This window comes from Musca autumnalis, unplaced genomic scaffold (genome assembly GCF_047663935.1).
Source record: "Musca autumnalis isolate F117 unplaced genomic scaffold, ASM4766393v1 scaffold_1, whole genome shotgun sequence".
Lineage (NCBI taxonomy): Eukaryota > Metazoa > Arthropoda > Insecta > Diptera > Muscidae > Musca > Musca autumnalis.
In genome coordinates, this window is record NW_027411644.1 from 133,525,081 (window position 1) to 133,541,767 (window position 16,687).

At 37.2% G+C, this 16,687-nt stretch overlaps 1 protein-coding gene across 50 annotated transcripts in view; it reads right to left on the reverse strand.

Annotated features, from left to right (window-relative positions):
- The window catches only part of bt (projectin protein bent), a 242,254-nt gene that overhangs the window by 15,213 nt on the left and 210,354 nt on the right, over window positions 1-16,687 (reverse strand). For all 50 annotated transcript variants that reach the window (XM_073955521.1, XM_073955471.1, XM_073955529.1 and 47 more), the window contains 10 exons: window positions 14,606-14,731; window positions 13,590-14,289; window positions 13,181-13,534; window positions 10,900-12,612; window positions 5,250-6,149; window positions 4,379-5,142; window positions 4,177-4,312; window positions 3,129-4,019; window positions 409-3,069; window positions 56-337 (listed from right to left, as the gene is read on the reverse strand). In XM_073955521.1, coding sequence (XP_073811622.1) covers window positions 56-337; window positions 409-3,069; window positions 3,129-4,019; window positions 4,177-4,312; window positions 4,379-5,142; window positions 5,250-6,149; window positions 10,900-12,612; window positions 13,181-13,534; window positions 13,590-14,289; window positions 14,606-14,731 — 8,527 coding nt within the window. The remainder of the gene's footprint in view (window positions 1-55; window positions 338-408; window positions 3,070-3,128; window positions 4,020-4,176; window positions 4,313-4,378; window positions 5,143-5,249; window positions 6,150-10,899; window positions 12,613-13,180; window positions 13,535-13,589; window positions 14,290-14,605; window positions 14,732-16,687) is intronic.

Genomic DNA, 16,687 nt, shown 5'->3' on the forward strand with positions numbered 1-16,687 from the left:
AAAAAAACAAGTGGTGTAAACTTTGAAGTGTGATTCTAAATATAAATTAACTCACTGATAACATTTATTTGGAACTCAACTTCATCATGGCCATACAAATTTGATGCCACTATTTTATATACTCCAGTATCCTTCCTCTCAAGATTAGAATTATTGTATTTAGTTTTATTGGGTATATTTTCGAGTTTTCTGGAAGATGTTTGCTGAATAGATTTTCCGTTATGTGTCCAGTAAACATCAGGTGCAGGTTCTCCTTCTACCATTATATCCAATAAAATAGATTCTCCTGCTTTGACGTTATATGTGTGTATATTACGTCTATCAATTTTGGGTGCGACTAAAAGAATTGTAAACATGTTATTATTTGACATATACAAGTGCAGACAAGAAAAGTATTTTCAATCTTACGTTTAGATGGTTTTGTTATGACTGGTTTACTAGCATTAGAGGGTTCCCCGCTACCTGCGGCATTAATGGCTCTAACTCTAAATTCATATTTGCAATTTTCGTCTAAATAGGATACAGTAGCCTTGCAGTCTTCACCTTGAAGCGGTGTAGGTACTTCCATTACTTTAATCCATTTATCAGATCCCTCTTCTTTCTTCTCAATGGAATAGGCAGTAATAGGGGATCCGCCATCACTGATTGGGGGTTTCCAAGTAATATCGACATGATCTTTGTCCCAGTCTACAGGTTCAGGCGCACTAGGTTTACCTGGGACATCGAATGGATTTTTGGCAATAATAGAATGATCTCCGTTTAATGGTTCTGATTCCCCTTCAGTATTCACGGCTACCACACGGAATTTGTACTCTTGTCCTTCAACTAAATTGTTTATTTCTGCATGAGGATCTTTAACACGTGTTGCAGGAAGCCATCTACCACTTTCAACATCCATTTTTTCTACTACGTAATAGTCTATAGGTAGTCCTCCGGAATCAAGCGGTGGATTCCATTTCAACTTACATCCCTCCTTATGTACATCTGAAATGCGTAGAGGTCCTTCAGGTTGTCCAGGACGATCAAGTATATTGATTTCGAATGAAGCTTCATCGCGTCCAGATTCATTTTCAGCTTTAATTGTATATCTTCCAGTATGTAAACGTTTAGCAAATGGAATAGTAAACTTTGTTTTATATGGTTCTATATCAATTGTTACTTCATCACCTTCTATGCGCGCCTTGTTGTGGAACCACGTTTTAACCGCAGGTGGTTCGCCAGATATTTTAATATCTAAACGTACATGCGTACCAAATTTTGTGGTAATATCCTTAATATTTGTACGATCAATCTTAGGTGGAGCGAAGCGACATTTTGCTAATAACGTGTCAGACGGTTCTGACGGTTTACTTTCCCCAGCTTCATTAACAGCTCTTATACGGAATTGGTATTTAGTACCTTCAATCAAATCGTTAACACGGGCAGTATTAGCTGGGGTCTTAGTCTCCAATGCTTTTTGCCATTTTCCTGTGTTGGTGTCTTTTTTCTCAATAATGTAACCAGTAATAGGAGCTCCACCATCATCATCAGGCACTTTCCATTTTAAGTCAACGTGACTTTCAGACCAATCCACGATTTGTGGTTTTCCAGGGCAGTCAGCTGCGTCGAATGGGTTTTTGGCAAGAGTAGGAACGTCGGTAGTAAGTGGGTCAGATTCTCCTTCTGAATTGACTGCCTTCACCCTAAACATATACTCTTTTCCTTCAGTAAGACCTGTTACTGTTGCTTCTGGATTTTTGGTAGTCAACACCGGAACCCATCTTCCAGTCTCTGTATCCATACGTTCAATAACATAATTATCAATAGGTTGACCTCCATCATCTTCTGGCTTCTCCCATTTTAACGTAACTGAATCTGATGTTACGTCAGAAACTTCTAATGGACCCTTTGGTGCTTTTGGTTTACATAAAACTTCCAGCTCAAGTTCTACAGTGTCAGTTCCAGAATCATTTTTAGCAGTGACAACATAAATTCCTTTATCTGACCGCTTTACTTTTGGTATTATAAATGTTGTTTTATAATTTTCGTTTTCAATTTTAATCCTATCATTTGTCTTTAGCACCTCCCCATTGAATGTCCACGTTACAGTTGCTGGTGGTTCCCCATTTACTACTGACTCAATATGTAGCAACTGACCACTTCTTAATGTTTTTTTCTGCAAATTTTTACGATCTATACGTGGTTTGAGGTGGCGCGGTTTAGCAATGACTGTTTTCGACACATCGCTTGGTTCGCTTGGTCCCGCTTTATTTACTGCTACTATTCTGAACTCATACTCGTGACCCTCTTCTACATTAGTCACAGTACCTTTGGTACAATTTCCTGGAGTTATGGCAGCATCAACCCACGATCTTCCGGACTTATCACGCATTTGTATAATGTACTTTTCAATTGGAGCACCACCGTCACTTTTCGGTGGGTCCCATTGTAAGTCAACAAAATCTTTATCCCAGTTAGTTGGCTCTGGTCGACCTGGTTTGTCGGCTTCATCATAGGGATTTTTAGCTATGATTGGTTTTTCAGTCTCTAAGTCTTCAGATTCTCCTTCTTTATTTACGGCCCTAACCCGGAATTTATATGATTTGCCCTCTTGGAGACCAGTAACTTTTGCATTTGGTTCCGAGCTTTTTCCACATGGTAACCACTGACCAGTATGAGGATCAAGTTTTTCAATTTCGTAGTAATCTATTGGGGCACCACCGTTGTCTTCAGGAGGTTCCCATTTGAGTTTACAACCATGTTTAGTGATATTATCCACTTCCAAGGGCCCCTTGGGCTTACCAGGCTTACCAAGGACCATTACATCAAGCTCAGCTATGTCTTCGCCAACTTCATTACTTGCTTTTATGGTATATATGCCTGACATTGGGCGTTTTGCACGCATAACAAAGAATTTTGTATTATAGTCAACATTCTCAATTTTAATTTCTTCATTTTCCAGAGGACTTCCTTTGAAGAACCATTCAACCTTTGGAGCAGGTTCGCCCTTTATGTTTATATCTAAATCTATGGAAAGGCCCGTCTTTACCGTTAACGGTTTCAGTTTGGTTCGATCAATATAAGGTTTAACTGTAAAGAATATGAAGGAATGTGAAAACAGATGTTTGCTTGTATAATAATTTACTTACGGAATCGTGGTTTAGCCGTATGCCAGTTTGTTTGTTCTGATGGCTCAGAAGGTCCAGCTTTGTTATTAGCTCTAATACGGAATTTATATTGTTGTCCCTCCTCCAGTTTTTTTACAGTGCCTGTACACACAGGACCGTCAGTCTCGAATGCTTTTACAAACTCGCCCGAATCTTTGTCCATAACTTCAATTGTATAACTGGTTATGGGCGTGCCACCATCACGAATAGGAGGCTCCCACTTAAGTTTAACATGATGCTCGTCCCAATCTTCTAATTCAGGAAGACCTGGAGGAGCCGATATGTCAAATGGATTCTTTGCAGTTATAGCGGAGTCTGTTTCTAACGGATCCGATTCTCCTTCTTCGTTAACTGCTCTAACGCGGAATTGATACCGATGATTTTGTTCTAGACCTTTGACATCATGTTCTGTTTTTTCAGGATCAACTGTGCCAGCAGGTTCCCATTTTCCGGTGGCTGTATCTAATTTTTCTATAACATAGCCAGATATTGGTATACCACCATCATCTTTCGGCTTTTTCCATTTCAATTTGCAGCTGTCCTTGTAAATATCGCTAACTTCTAACGGACCCTCGGGTTTTGATGGTTTATCAAGTACGATTACATCAACCTCCGCTTCATCTCGTCCATTAATATTTTCAGCGGTAAGCTTGTACTTTCCACTTTCTTTTCTTCTAACATCAAGGAATGTAATTTTTGTATTATAGTCCTCAGTTTCTATTCGAATTCCCTCAATGGGCAGAACTTCCACGTCCTTAAATGTCCATATTAACGTAGGTGCTGGTTCGCCCTTTACGTCAACGTCGAATTTCACTGTTTGTCCTGCGCGAACTTTAACTGGCTTCATTTTTTCTCGATTTATAAGTGGTTTCACTGTAAAATAAAAATCATTAAAGGTTGAAATTCGGAAAGGCTTTAATTGAGAAATTGATGTTGCATAAAAGCTTTTCAGTACGCCCCTTCTTTAAATGGGGAGCAATATAGCCATAAAATGCGAACAAGCGTTGTGTTCGTAAAATGATATTCTTACAATTTCTCGGCTTAGCCACTTGTGGTTCAGAGGCGACACTGGGTTCGCTAACTCCTGCTTTATTAACAGCTCTAACGCGAAACTGGTAAACGTTTCCCTCAATGAGGCCGTCGACTTTTGCTTCTGTTAAAGGCGACTATAATTGTTCGGAGAGATTTTAATATAAAAAGACAATAATAATAAAGCTAATTATTGTACTTACATCAGTAGACAAAACTTCATCCCAATGAGGAGAAAATTTATCTTTCTTTTCAATTACGTAACCAGTTATGGGAGCTCCGCCATCATTTTTGGGCGCATCCCAGATTAATTTTATAAAGTGTGAGTCATAGTCATCCACTTTTGGTTTACCCGGCTTATCAGCAATATCGTAAGGATTTTTAGCTATAATACTGGTATCTGTCTCCAGTGGTTCAGATTCGCCTTCGTCATTTATAGCTTTAACACGGAATTGGTACTCATGACCTTCTTGCAAACCTTTAACGTCCATTTCAGTCTCAGATCCAGGAATACGACCAACTGGTACCCAACGACCTTGTTTCTTGTCAAACTTTTCAACTTGGTAGGCAGTAATTGGTTTTCCACCATCATCTTCTGGTTTCTTCCACTTTAGTTTACAACTATCTTTCGTTATATTATCAACTTTTAATGGACCTTTGGGTTTGCCAGGAGCTCCTAAAACATTGACCTCAACAGTTGCTTCATCTTCACCATGTTCATTTATGGCGCGAATTTTGTAAATACCAGAATGTTGACGGACCGCATCTATTATCGAAATTTTTGTATTGTGTGGTATGTTTATAATTTCACTAGTAGAGGGTAAATCTTCTGGTTTAAGCTCTTTATCGTTTTGATACCAGATTATTGTAGGGACTGGTTCTCCACGTACATTTACGTCATATTTAATAGGTTTACCAGATCGTATAAGTAAAGGCTTTAAGTTGGTGCGATCAATGCGTGGTTTTACTAAAATTGGGTAAAATATGTTTTATTTACTTTGATGTATTGGATAATATGGCCAAGCAAACGTTGTATGCAATGCTAATTTCTTGTAAAGCCCATTTCTTACTTACGCTTTTTATATTTTACTATTTGTGGGGCACTGGCATCAGAAGGCTGCGATGGTCCAGCCTTGTTAACAGCAATAACACGGAACTGATATTCCTCGTATTCCTTCAAATCTTTGACTTTGGCTTCCAATTGATCACCTGAAACTTCCATAGCCTTTTCCCAAGTCTTCTGATTCTTAGGTTTCTTTTCGATAATAAACTTTTCTACGGGAGCGCCGCCATCGTTTGTTGGAGTAGACCATTTTAAAGATACACTCTCATTATCGTAATCGGTGACTTCTGGAGTACCTGGTTTATTAGGTTCTGTGAATGGATCTTTAGCGACAACACCAACTAACGTTGTTAATGGTTCCGACTCTCCCTCTTCATTTACTGCTGATACCCGGAACATGTATTCGGAACCTGGGTTTAGTCCTGACACTGCAAAACTTGGCGGTTCCTTTTCTCCTGGAGAGCGACCAATGCGAATCCACTTTCCTGTGGCTGTATCCATTTTCTCTACAACATATTCTTTTATTGGGATACCACCATCATCTTCTGGCTTTTTCCACTGAAGATTACAGCCTGTAGCGGTAACATCGTTAACAGCAAGTGGTCCCCGCGGACTGCTTGGTTTTCCCAAAACGATAAGTTCTACGGTTTCGGTGTCTGTTCCCACCCGATTTTCTGCTTTTAATGTATACTTGCCACTATCTTTACGGGTAACTTTAGTTATAGTAAAATCTGTGTGATAATCTACAACTTCTATTTTAATTCTATCCCCCGTTGTTAAAGGAACATTGTCCCGCCAGCTCCAATTAAGGGCAGGTGCTGGTTCACCTGAAACATCTACAGACCACTTGTGGGTTCGTCCGCTCTTGATAGTTACACGCTTGAACGTTGATCGATCGATTTGAGGTTTCACTGTTCCGAAAATTGAATTATCAATGGTTTGACTTAACAGAAACTTTAAAACCAAGCAAATAAGCTTTACGAAATATCGATTTTTGTTATTTATGTGCACAAGCTTAAGTACATTATTTGTTATAATATATAAAGCTCTCATTAATGCAGGCAATTACACAGTTAGAAATCTTATATATAAGTTATTTATCGAAAAATTTACTAAAACCTACTTAATTAGGTGGACAAAGAATTTTGTTGTATTTGTTACATAGTCATTTAAAAAAAAATAATATTTTGAATGGCTGACCAAAAAAGTAATGTCTTCTGGTTAGTGTTCTTCCCTAGCAAATAGAACTCTGTTTTTATTAAGCTGCGTACATAAAGCTAACTATACTTTAAAGCTAGCAAAACTAGTTTTGTATATATTTGTTCAAGACCCTCTCACAAATCGCGGATGTTACGCCACAGTTGACATCTTACTTCGCTGGCCGTAGAATGTCTACGCACGCATTTTGACATACGATATGAGACACAGTTTGCTTGTCCTTATGATATTATTCTAATTGAAAGTTTTCAAAATCCGAAATTTTTCCAAAGTCCGATATCGGACTTCTATATTTTCCCTAGTATATTTACAATGAATACAGGAAAAACTGTTTGGATCGATCACATGACATCTTCTTAACAAACTTATATTTAAAAACACCGAAAATCTGGGTAAAAATCGTAAGATAGTGCACTGAACTATATCCCAAAAAGCTGGTTGAGAAAACCCGAATTTTAAATAACTCGCCAATTTGAGTTAAAAACAGAAAAAATTTGGATGAAACAGCAATCTTTATTCGTTTTGTTGACCAGTGAAATTGATCTATTTTTTCACTGCACCATAATCGTACACCTTCCACGCATTTTGGCATGCAATATCAGGAACCAATAACTTATACTAAAAACATAATTTTAGTTTAAAGTACTAAAAATACCCAATTACAAAGTCTGAAATTCATTCTCTATATGTTTCAAATGTGTATTCACTGCAAAAATGAAAAACATATCTCCATGACGAGAAAACATCAATATTGGTATCCACGGATGACGACGAAAAAATTACGAGAGGAACTAGAAAAGTTTGCGGCCTAGGCAACACGCAGTGTCGCCAGGCGTCATTTGACATTTTTTCTGGACATTTTGACAGTTTTTAGCCTTAGCGTACTCAGGACAGTTTGACACACGATCATGTGCTGGGTTGTTTAAAGTGGCTCGATTGACACACCTCCAAAACATGGGTTTTGAACCCTTTTACAGCATCTTCTGACGATTGCTGCTATTTTTCGTGTTCATACGCATAGTCCATGATTCGTCACCTGGATCCATCTTTTAAACGTCTTTTGAAGCACGTGGTCGTATTTGTTCAAGATTTCTTGCACCGATCAACACGAGAAAAACACAAAGGTAGAATAGGCTATGTTGCAAATGAGAGATATGAGCGTTAGAAAGAGAAAGTTCATTCTGATTTGTAGGTAACATCGAAGTTTGAAACGCGGTTTTCTCAAAATGGCATTTTGGAATGCAGTGCCCAGTAGTGTTCGAAAACGAATGATCCGATTTTCATATGTTTTTGTGGGATTATTATACATATAAAAATTTGTACTTAAGTGAGAGACTTTAAAAAACATGGCGTAAAAACTATCCATTTCTTAGTTAAAATCGAAATGTTGATATTGACAGTTCACAATTTTTTCAAAAATGGATATTTTTTAATTCCATTTCGCTTATGTATAAGATTATTAAGTTCTTCATGATCCCAGAAGAATATATGCTGATCGGTTTATTCGTTTTCGAGCTACAGTGGGCACCGCAAAACGCTTTAATAAAAACAGGGTTTCGTAGACGGCCATTTGCACAAAGCTTTTTAATATTTTTCAACAAATTTTCAGAATGTAGATTAAGTTATGCTCTTTCAGATAAAGGGAAAAAATCTAGCACAAAAGTTTCGTAGTTTTTAGGAAAAAATTTATGAAAAAGGGTTTATATTGGGTTTTTAACTGGGAATCACCTCTTAAGGCTCTCGAAGATTTCTAAACTGTTGGCTTATATCCATTTTAAAACCTGGTCATGAATTGCTTATAATTTTTACTGCATGTAGTCCTTATGATTTGTATTGTCCCATTATTTTCACATAGTCTTGTGCCAGACTATGAACATTTTCATGAAAATGTTTTGAGCTTATGGGTAAGAAGGGAGAAAGCTATATCCTTCACCACCTCTCTCTCCCCTAAAAGTTAAAAAATGTTCATGTTATATCTTCAATGTCTGGCGCAAGAGTTATTTTCTCACGAAGAAAAGTTCCTCCCAGAATATTCTCGTGCTTGTACTTTGTTGCTATTTTTCAATATAAGATTTAGTAGACACAATATAGATATGAATTTAACTTCATATTTATGTTCTGTAGTTAAGTATTATATTCGAACGGATGTCTTTTCTAAAGAATATGTTAGGAAAAACCATAGATTAGCCTATATGGGCCCAAATATACGAAAAAGTTAAAAATGTTGGCATATTTTATTAATGTTTAGCATATATAGGAATTTACACTCGGAGTCGACCCGGAGTCGGAGCCGGAGTCGTGAAAAAAATTGGTCTGGAGTCGGAGTAGACCCAAAAATACCTCGACTACGAAACCCTGGTCACAACGCGCTGTATTATAGCTGCCATGACACAAAGCATGAGTTTGGTTGCGGATTTGTAGTTGGTCGGGGTTAAAACATCCGGTCTCCAGCTTCACACCAGTAAATGAAAGACTCCCTGCAATTCGTAAAAGCAAAATTCTTCAACATCAGCTTTATTTGCGCTCATGCTCCCACTGAAGACAAGGACGAACAGACCAAAGATATATTTTACGAGCGCTTAGAAGAAACTTATGGCAAAGCATTGCCCACTCCATGCAAACAGCCGCAAAATCACTACTTACCTCCAGAGACCTCCACCAAGGAATCCATGGTAGGGCTACTTTACAATCAGTAGCAACGCGTAGCGCACGAGAGAGGTACCGGGAGATAGAAGAGAGTAGAAACGTCTTTTCCGCAGGAAAAAGAGAGAGATGGAAAAGCGGGAGTGTGAACAAATCGAGATATACAGGAGACAGAATTAAGTCCGAAAATTCTACCAAAGAGTGAAACATCAAACTGATGGCTTTGGAACTGGCACATTCTCCTGTAGAGACCAGCAAGGTATTCTGGTAACTGATACAGATAGTGTGCAAAGGATATGGAAAGAGCATTTTTCCAAACTGTTGGTATCCAATAGTAGCGAAGTCGGCGAAGATAGTACAGATCCAATCCAGAAGATGGTATTGAATGTATACCACCCGGCCAAGATTAGGTAAAGACAGCAATAAACCGGCTGAAGATTAATAAGGCAGCAGGAGCTGATGGCCTACCAGCCGAGCTGATTAAAACCGGAGGCGACACGCTGATAAGGTGTATGCATCAGCTATTTAGCTCCATCTGGCAGAAAGAACGCGTACCCGACGATTGGAACCTGAGCATCCTGTGTCCCGTCTATAAGAAAGGAGATACGACTTTATGCTCCAACTATAGGGGCATAAGTCTTCTCCCTATCGCCTACAGGATAGCGTCAGGGATATTGTGCGAACGACTAAAGCCCATGGTCAACGAAATAATTGGACCATACCAATGCGGCTTTAGACCTGGCAAGTCCACCATTGACCAGATATTTACCCTGCGGCAAATCCTGGAAAAAACCCAAGAGATGCAGATCGACACCTACCATATTTTTGTCGATTATTAAGCAGCCTTCGACAGCCCGATACGTTCAAAGGTATTCCAAGCAATGTCTGAATTTGGTATCCCCACAAAACTTATTCGGCTTTGTAAAATGACTCTAACTGACACACGATCTTCAGTTAAAATAGGAAAGAACCTCACCGAAGAGTTTTGTACCAAAAGAGGTTTAGGCAAGGAGACAGCCTTTGTGATCTTTTCAACATCCTGCTAGAAACACCTATGGAGAGATTATTTATTTTATTATTTTATTCCTTTAACTCCTACTGGAGCATCTTTGGTACATTTTTTTATTTTTGGTCCAAAAAATCGTCAAAATGATGATAAGTCGTCAAATTCAGCAGCAGTTTTTGTAGGACAAGTTCAAATAAACTCAAAAAACAAAATTTTTACAAATTCTTGGCGTTTAGGTAATATTTAACGTTTTTTTTTGAATTTTGAGACATTTAGTAAAATTTTATGACCTGTAATCCGTACACCACATGTTTCCACGGTGTCCGAATTATCGACTTGTCCGGATTACCGAACAACAAAGAAAAAATGTAGAAGTAAAAAATTCTGCAGGTTTAAAAAATAGAGATGTCCAGATTTGCGAGAAGGAAAATCTCGATAATCGGATAATTTTAGCATTCGTATTAAAGAGTGTTCGGTGTGAGTTTTTAAAAGTTTCTAAAAAAAGGGACTAAAAATATCCAGTGAATGTGTCGTAATTTTAGAAATATTAAACAACAACAATTAGAAGAAAATAATTTATGTAATTTTGTTTTACAGGGTTATCCGCTCTTTTTTAAGTTTGAACAAATATTTATTATTACTAAAATAATTTCCTACTCCTATTTTTAAAGCGTTAATATTTACTACAAAGCGGGTGTTATAAACAACATAATATATAATTTACTAAAATTGTTTTAGTTTATACTGCAAAGCTTTTATGAAATTGAAATGTGGTATCATTAATGAATACTTACAATTTTTGTGTTTACATAGATGATTATCAGTTGGTTCAGATGGTTCTGAAGGGCCTGCTTTATTAACTGCCTTAACACGGAAATTATATACCATCTTCTCTTTGAGATTTTCAACTGTGCATTGCGGCACAGCATCATCTGTTTTTGTGACTTCAACCCATGTAGGCGAAAACTTATCCTTTTGTTCTATAACATAATACAAAATAGGACGACCGCCATCGGAAGGTGGAATTTTCCATTTCAGTAGAACACTCTTGTTGTCATAGTCATCTATAACAGGTTTTCCAGGCGCACTTGGTGGATCGTAAGGGTTTTTAGCCAAGATGGGCTCTGTGCACTCCAAGGGATCAGATTCTCCCTCCTTATTGATAGCTTTGACACGGAATTTGTACTTTTTCCCCGGTGTAAGTCCTTTAAAGTTAAATGAGGTATCATTGGGGCCTGCCTCACCTGCAGGTACCCAACGACCAGTCTCTTCATCCATTCGTTCCATTGCATATCCTGTAATTTCGCAACCCCCATCGTCTTCTGGAGGTTTCCATGTTACAGTAATGTGGTCTGCGCGAACTTCTTTTGGTTCTAATGGTCCTCGTGGAGAAAGTGGCCGATCCAAAACGGTAACCTGGGCTTGCGTTTCGAAAGTTCCAGAACTATTGGTAAGAACAAGTTTGTAAATACCAGTATCAGTTCGTATAGCCTTCTTGATCGTTATGGAAGTATTCCTTTCAATTTGATGGGAACATATACGTTGATTGTCAAACACCAATCTTTGTGCTCCTTTATGCCAGGAAACCTCAGGTTCTGGCTCGCCATCGTACTTAATTTCATAACGTACTGTTTGTCCTTTCTTCACAGTAATATTTTTAAGATCATCTCCAACAATAAACGGTTTAACAAATCGGCATTTTGCGATGATGGATTTTGTTTTATCGCTGGGTTCACCAGGTCCTGCTCTATTAACCGCGCGAACTCGGAATTCGTATTGTTGGCCTTCTTTAAGACCATCTACCGTACCAGAAAATTCTTCGCCAGAAACTTCTTTACCAGGAACCCAATCATTTGAGAATTTTTCTTTATACTCGATAACATATGATGTAATTTTGTCACCACCGTCACTTTCAGGAGCATCCCATTTGAGATCTGCGTGATCTTTATCCCAATCGGTTAAGTCAACATTCCTTGGCTTCCCGGGTTCGTCCCATGGATCCTTGGCTAAAATGGTATTTTTGAATGTTGCAGGTTCAGACGACCCAATCGCATTAACAGCACGAATACGGAATCTATATTGTTTTTTGGGAACCAAATCTGTAATATCTTTAGTAAGTGGTTCAGTGGGCAACACCTCCGATACCGTCTCCCAAGCCTGTTTTTTACTTAGGTCTTGTCTCTCAATAATATATTTGGTGATGGGTGATCCACCGTCATCTTTCGGCGGACTGAAGTTTATTTTACATGATGTTTGGTAGACATCAGTTACGTCAACATTATTTGGGCTTTCAGGTACATCCTGACAAATAATATTCACATCCTTTACGTCATCACCTTGGCCATTTGAAAGCTTTATTTGATATGGACCTGACATGTCGCGAGTAGGTTTTTTAATTTTAAAAGTAACTTTGTCGTCCGTTATTGCCACTTCTACATCCTTTATTGGCAAGACTTTGCCATCCTTCATAAGTTTGGCTTCAACTGGAGTTTGTTTTGTGCCGGAAACTGTAATAAAAAAATAATATTTTATTAAGTTAGGAATCGGAAAACCGTGACGAATATGACGATTGTTTATTTTGACCCAATTGGCTCAGATTTTTCGAAAAAAATCGTTATGATTTATTTTCTCTTTGACATATTGTTCTCATGGAATACACCAAGTCAGCGGAGAAGAGAGACAAGAAACAAGAAAAAGGGAACTTATAAAGATGTCGCAAGACCCGAACCTATAGTCATATCTTCTACCGGAGGGTTATCAATATCATACCCCCATTATTGCAAGTCTTCTTTTGTTATATTTTGGATTTACCGAACAGATTTAGAGCGTTCCGCTTAACTTAAAGTTAAAAGTGATAATTGAATTTCAAGGAGGAGTTTCTTGGCATTAACTTTTAATGTAAAAATTATATTTTTAATGCCTCAAAATTGGTTTAATTTGCGTTTTCAAATCCATTAGATAGTAAAAGAACACATATAATAATGGCCCATATCCTCTTAAAAATATATTATTGTTTTTCAAGTATGTAGAAAAACGAAATATTCACTTTAAAGTTTATTATTTCAAAAATCTCACCTTTGTATGGCACCTCAACAATTACAGGGCTAGATACTGGGCCAAAGAATTCATTAGGGCAGTCGATATTGGGTTTACTTTCACCTTTTCGAACTGTCAGCTTACAAGATGACACCAATTGACCGGACTCACAAGATATGTCACCAGCATCGGTAAGTTCCAAACTGTTAAAAACTAACTGGTGTTTTCCGCCACCAAGATTTTTGATCTCAATTCTATCGCTAGGTATAATGGGTTCTCCATTAAATTTCCAGTCACATGGTGCTGTCTGATCCTGCAATTCAACGTCCAATACAAGCTTTTCACGTTCCACAGCGTCAGTATTTTTGAGCTGTTTATTAAAGCGATTTTGATCTGAAATTTGTGGATATGTTATATTGGTTCAATATTTCTTTATTAATTTTCTTACAATTTATGATGAGTTCAGCCTCAGTCTTGTCTGCATTGGTTGTACATTTGAACATTCCCGAGTCCGATACTTTGCAGTCTTTAATTACAAGCTTACGTTTACGTCCATCTTTTATAATTTGTATACGCTTATCTGGTTTGATCTCCTCATCATTGCGCCACCATTGCACTTCTCCAGTGGCATCATCTATTTCACAAGCCAATGTAACCGTGTCTTTTTCCACACACTTTTGAGATTTAAGTACTTTAACAAATTTATAAGGATACTCTACTATCTTTAATTTGCATTCGGTCTTATCAGGTTGTTTGTCTAACTGGCATGTGTACAGACCACTATCTTCCAGTACACATTCTTTGATAATGAGTTTAAGATTTCCGTTTATATCTTTTGAAATAAGGTATCTGGAGTCATCTGATTCAATTTTCTTTCCGTCCTTTAACCAGATAACATTAGCCATGCTACTGCTAACGGAACATTCCAAAGTAGTTTCATGTTGAGTATATCCTTCCATTTTCTTCTTTAATGGCTTTGTAAATGTATACGATGGATCAGCTTCCTCTACATTTAGGAATGCAGTACTTGAAACTCCGCCAATTTCAATAGTGTATTTGCCAGTATCTTCAACTTTAGGATTGGAAATAATGAGTTGGTACGTATCGTTCTCATTTTTAAATTTGAACTTGCTTCCAGGAAAACATTCCTTTTTAAATATAATGGGATGATAAAAATTTATACACATATGGACGAAGATAAATCAAATTTTCATTGAACAAAAAATATGTTTTATAGGCACACAACTTTAAAAATAGTTTTGTGATGGTAACAACTAAATGACGGAACATCCCATATAGGACGTGAAATCAACAATTACTACATGCTCGTAAACTAGGATACATGGTAATAAAGCTTTTATTTTGCGCAAGTACATTGTCATTTCATTTCAGTTATTAAAGTTGTATGCCTTTATGAAAATTTCTAAACTTTATAAATATTGTTGTGTAGCAATATATACTTACATCCTTACGAAACAGCCACTTTGGTTTGCAATTTGGTTTTGAAAAACGGGCTTCGAAAACGACCTTTTTGTCCTTACCCTCCTTTGCAAACTGATCAATCAATGGGCTTAAGAACGATTCTTGCTTCTTCATTTCGTTTCGTAATATGTTCAGAATATAACCATTTCAAGATTTTCCACAGATGATTGAGATCGAATAATAAACGTTTGCATTATAATCGTTGTCAAAAAATGGGACAAGAAAATTACATAGATTGTTGTGAAAGACGAAAAAACATAAAAGACCTTGTTGTAGTGTTTAATATTTTCACCACGTAGAAATAAGGACGAACTTTTTTAAAACACAAAATGACCTTCGCAAAAACGCAATACAAAAATTGTTATGCATATCTAAATATTACAGGTCAACACAAAACATAGACCCAAAAAACAAGTGCATAATATTTAAATGTAGACAAATATTCACTTCAAAAAAAAACTTTATAAACACATACGTAACAAACTCCGTTACTTCATCCTTTTATGCTTACCGCACACTCTAATGCTTAGATTAACTGAGGTACAACGATTGTGATGTTGTAGAAATTGTAAGCAGTTAGAAACGAAAATTTCAAAACAAAAACCAATACTCATCTTTAAATATATAGTAAAAATGTTATATGAAATTTCAATAGTGAAATTTAATATTATTCTAACAATATCGAACCTCTTCTCGTCGGAACGGTTGAAGTATTGGCCAATCTGGTATAAGTTCAGCCAACGATGGTCTCCTTGATGTTCCTGGCTATTTTTAATTGTAAAAAGCATTTGATGTCAATTGAAATTCAGAAAAATTAAAGGGATTTTCGTTTTTTACAAGGTAATAAAACAGAAATAAAACATTTTAATTAAAATTACAATGCAATTTGTTATAAAACAGTAATGCCCGTAATTTCAACGCCTAGGTAAACTATTGGTTTTATTTAACTACGCGTTTGATAATATCTACGTGCCATTTACCGAGGCGTGTAATTTTTGAAAACATATGGTAACATTGGTGACTTTCATTCATGATTTCGCAAAATTATTGCCAGATAGAACTGTTTTACAACTTTTAACACATTGGCAACGATCAACCAGGTAAAATCCTTGGTCTAATGCCCGTAATTTCTCGCCCTAGGTAACCGGGTAGGTAGCTACCTATTAGTTATCTTTACTTACGCGTTTGGTTATTTCTACGTGCCATTTACCGAGGCGTATACATTTTGATATCATGTGGTAACTTTGGTGATTTTCATTCATGATTTCGTAAAAACATTGTCACATATAAGTTTTTACAAATTTTAACACATTGGCAACGATCAACCAGGCAAAATCCTTGGTATAAGTAACACGGCCGTTTTCGACCCGGTAACGTTACCTATGGATTGAAATTGTGAAATTTTCCTTACACGGGGGATATCTATAAACTCATAGATAACTACTCGTAGAAATTACGGACATAAGTAACACGGCAGTTTTTGACCCGGTAACGTTACCTATGAGTTGAAATTATAAAATTTTGCTTGCACGGGAGATATCTATGAACTAATAGATAAATACGCGTAGAAATTACGGGCATAAGAGAAGTATGAATGAGTCACACTAATGCCCGTAATTTCAAGGTGATGGGTAAACGGGTAGGTATCTATTAGTTATCTTTACCTCCGCGGTTGGTAATTTCTACATGCCATTTACCGAAGTGTGTAATTTTTCAAATCATGTGGTAACATTGGTGATGGCCAGGTTTTTTGGAAAATCGGACACTGTGCAATCCCTTAATTTGCAACAAAATTGTGTCCCGTTATACTGATTGAGGTGTAAATATTCGAAAAATATTAACATTATATAACTTAAATGCTTCCTTGAATTAATCTCCGTTTTTTGGAATCTTGCCACAATGTGCGGCGTGTCTAAGACACCACTTCTGTAGAGAAGTTTTACATGGCTGAAATACTCAGGAAATGTCGCCAACATTACTGAGGGGTATTTTGCCACTGTTGAAAAGTGTTTTGATGTTGCCTGGCCGGGGAATCGAACCCCCGACCTTATGTGTGCAAGGCGG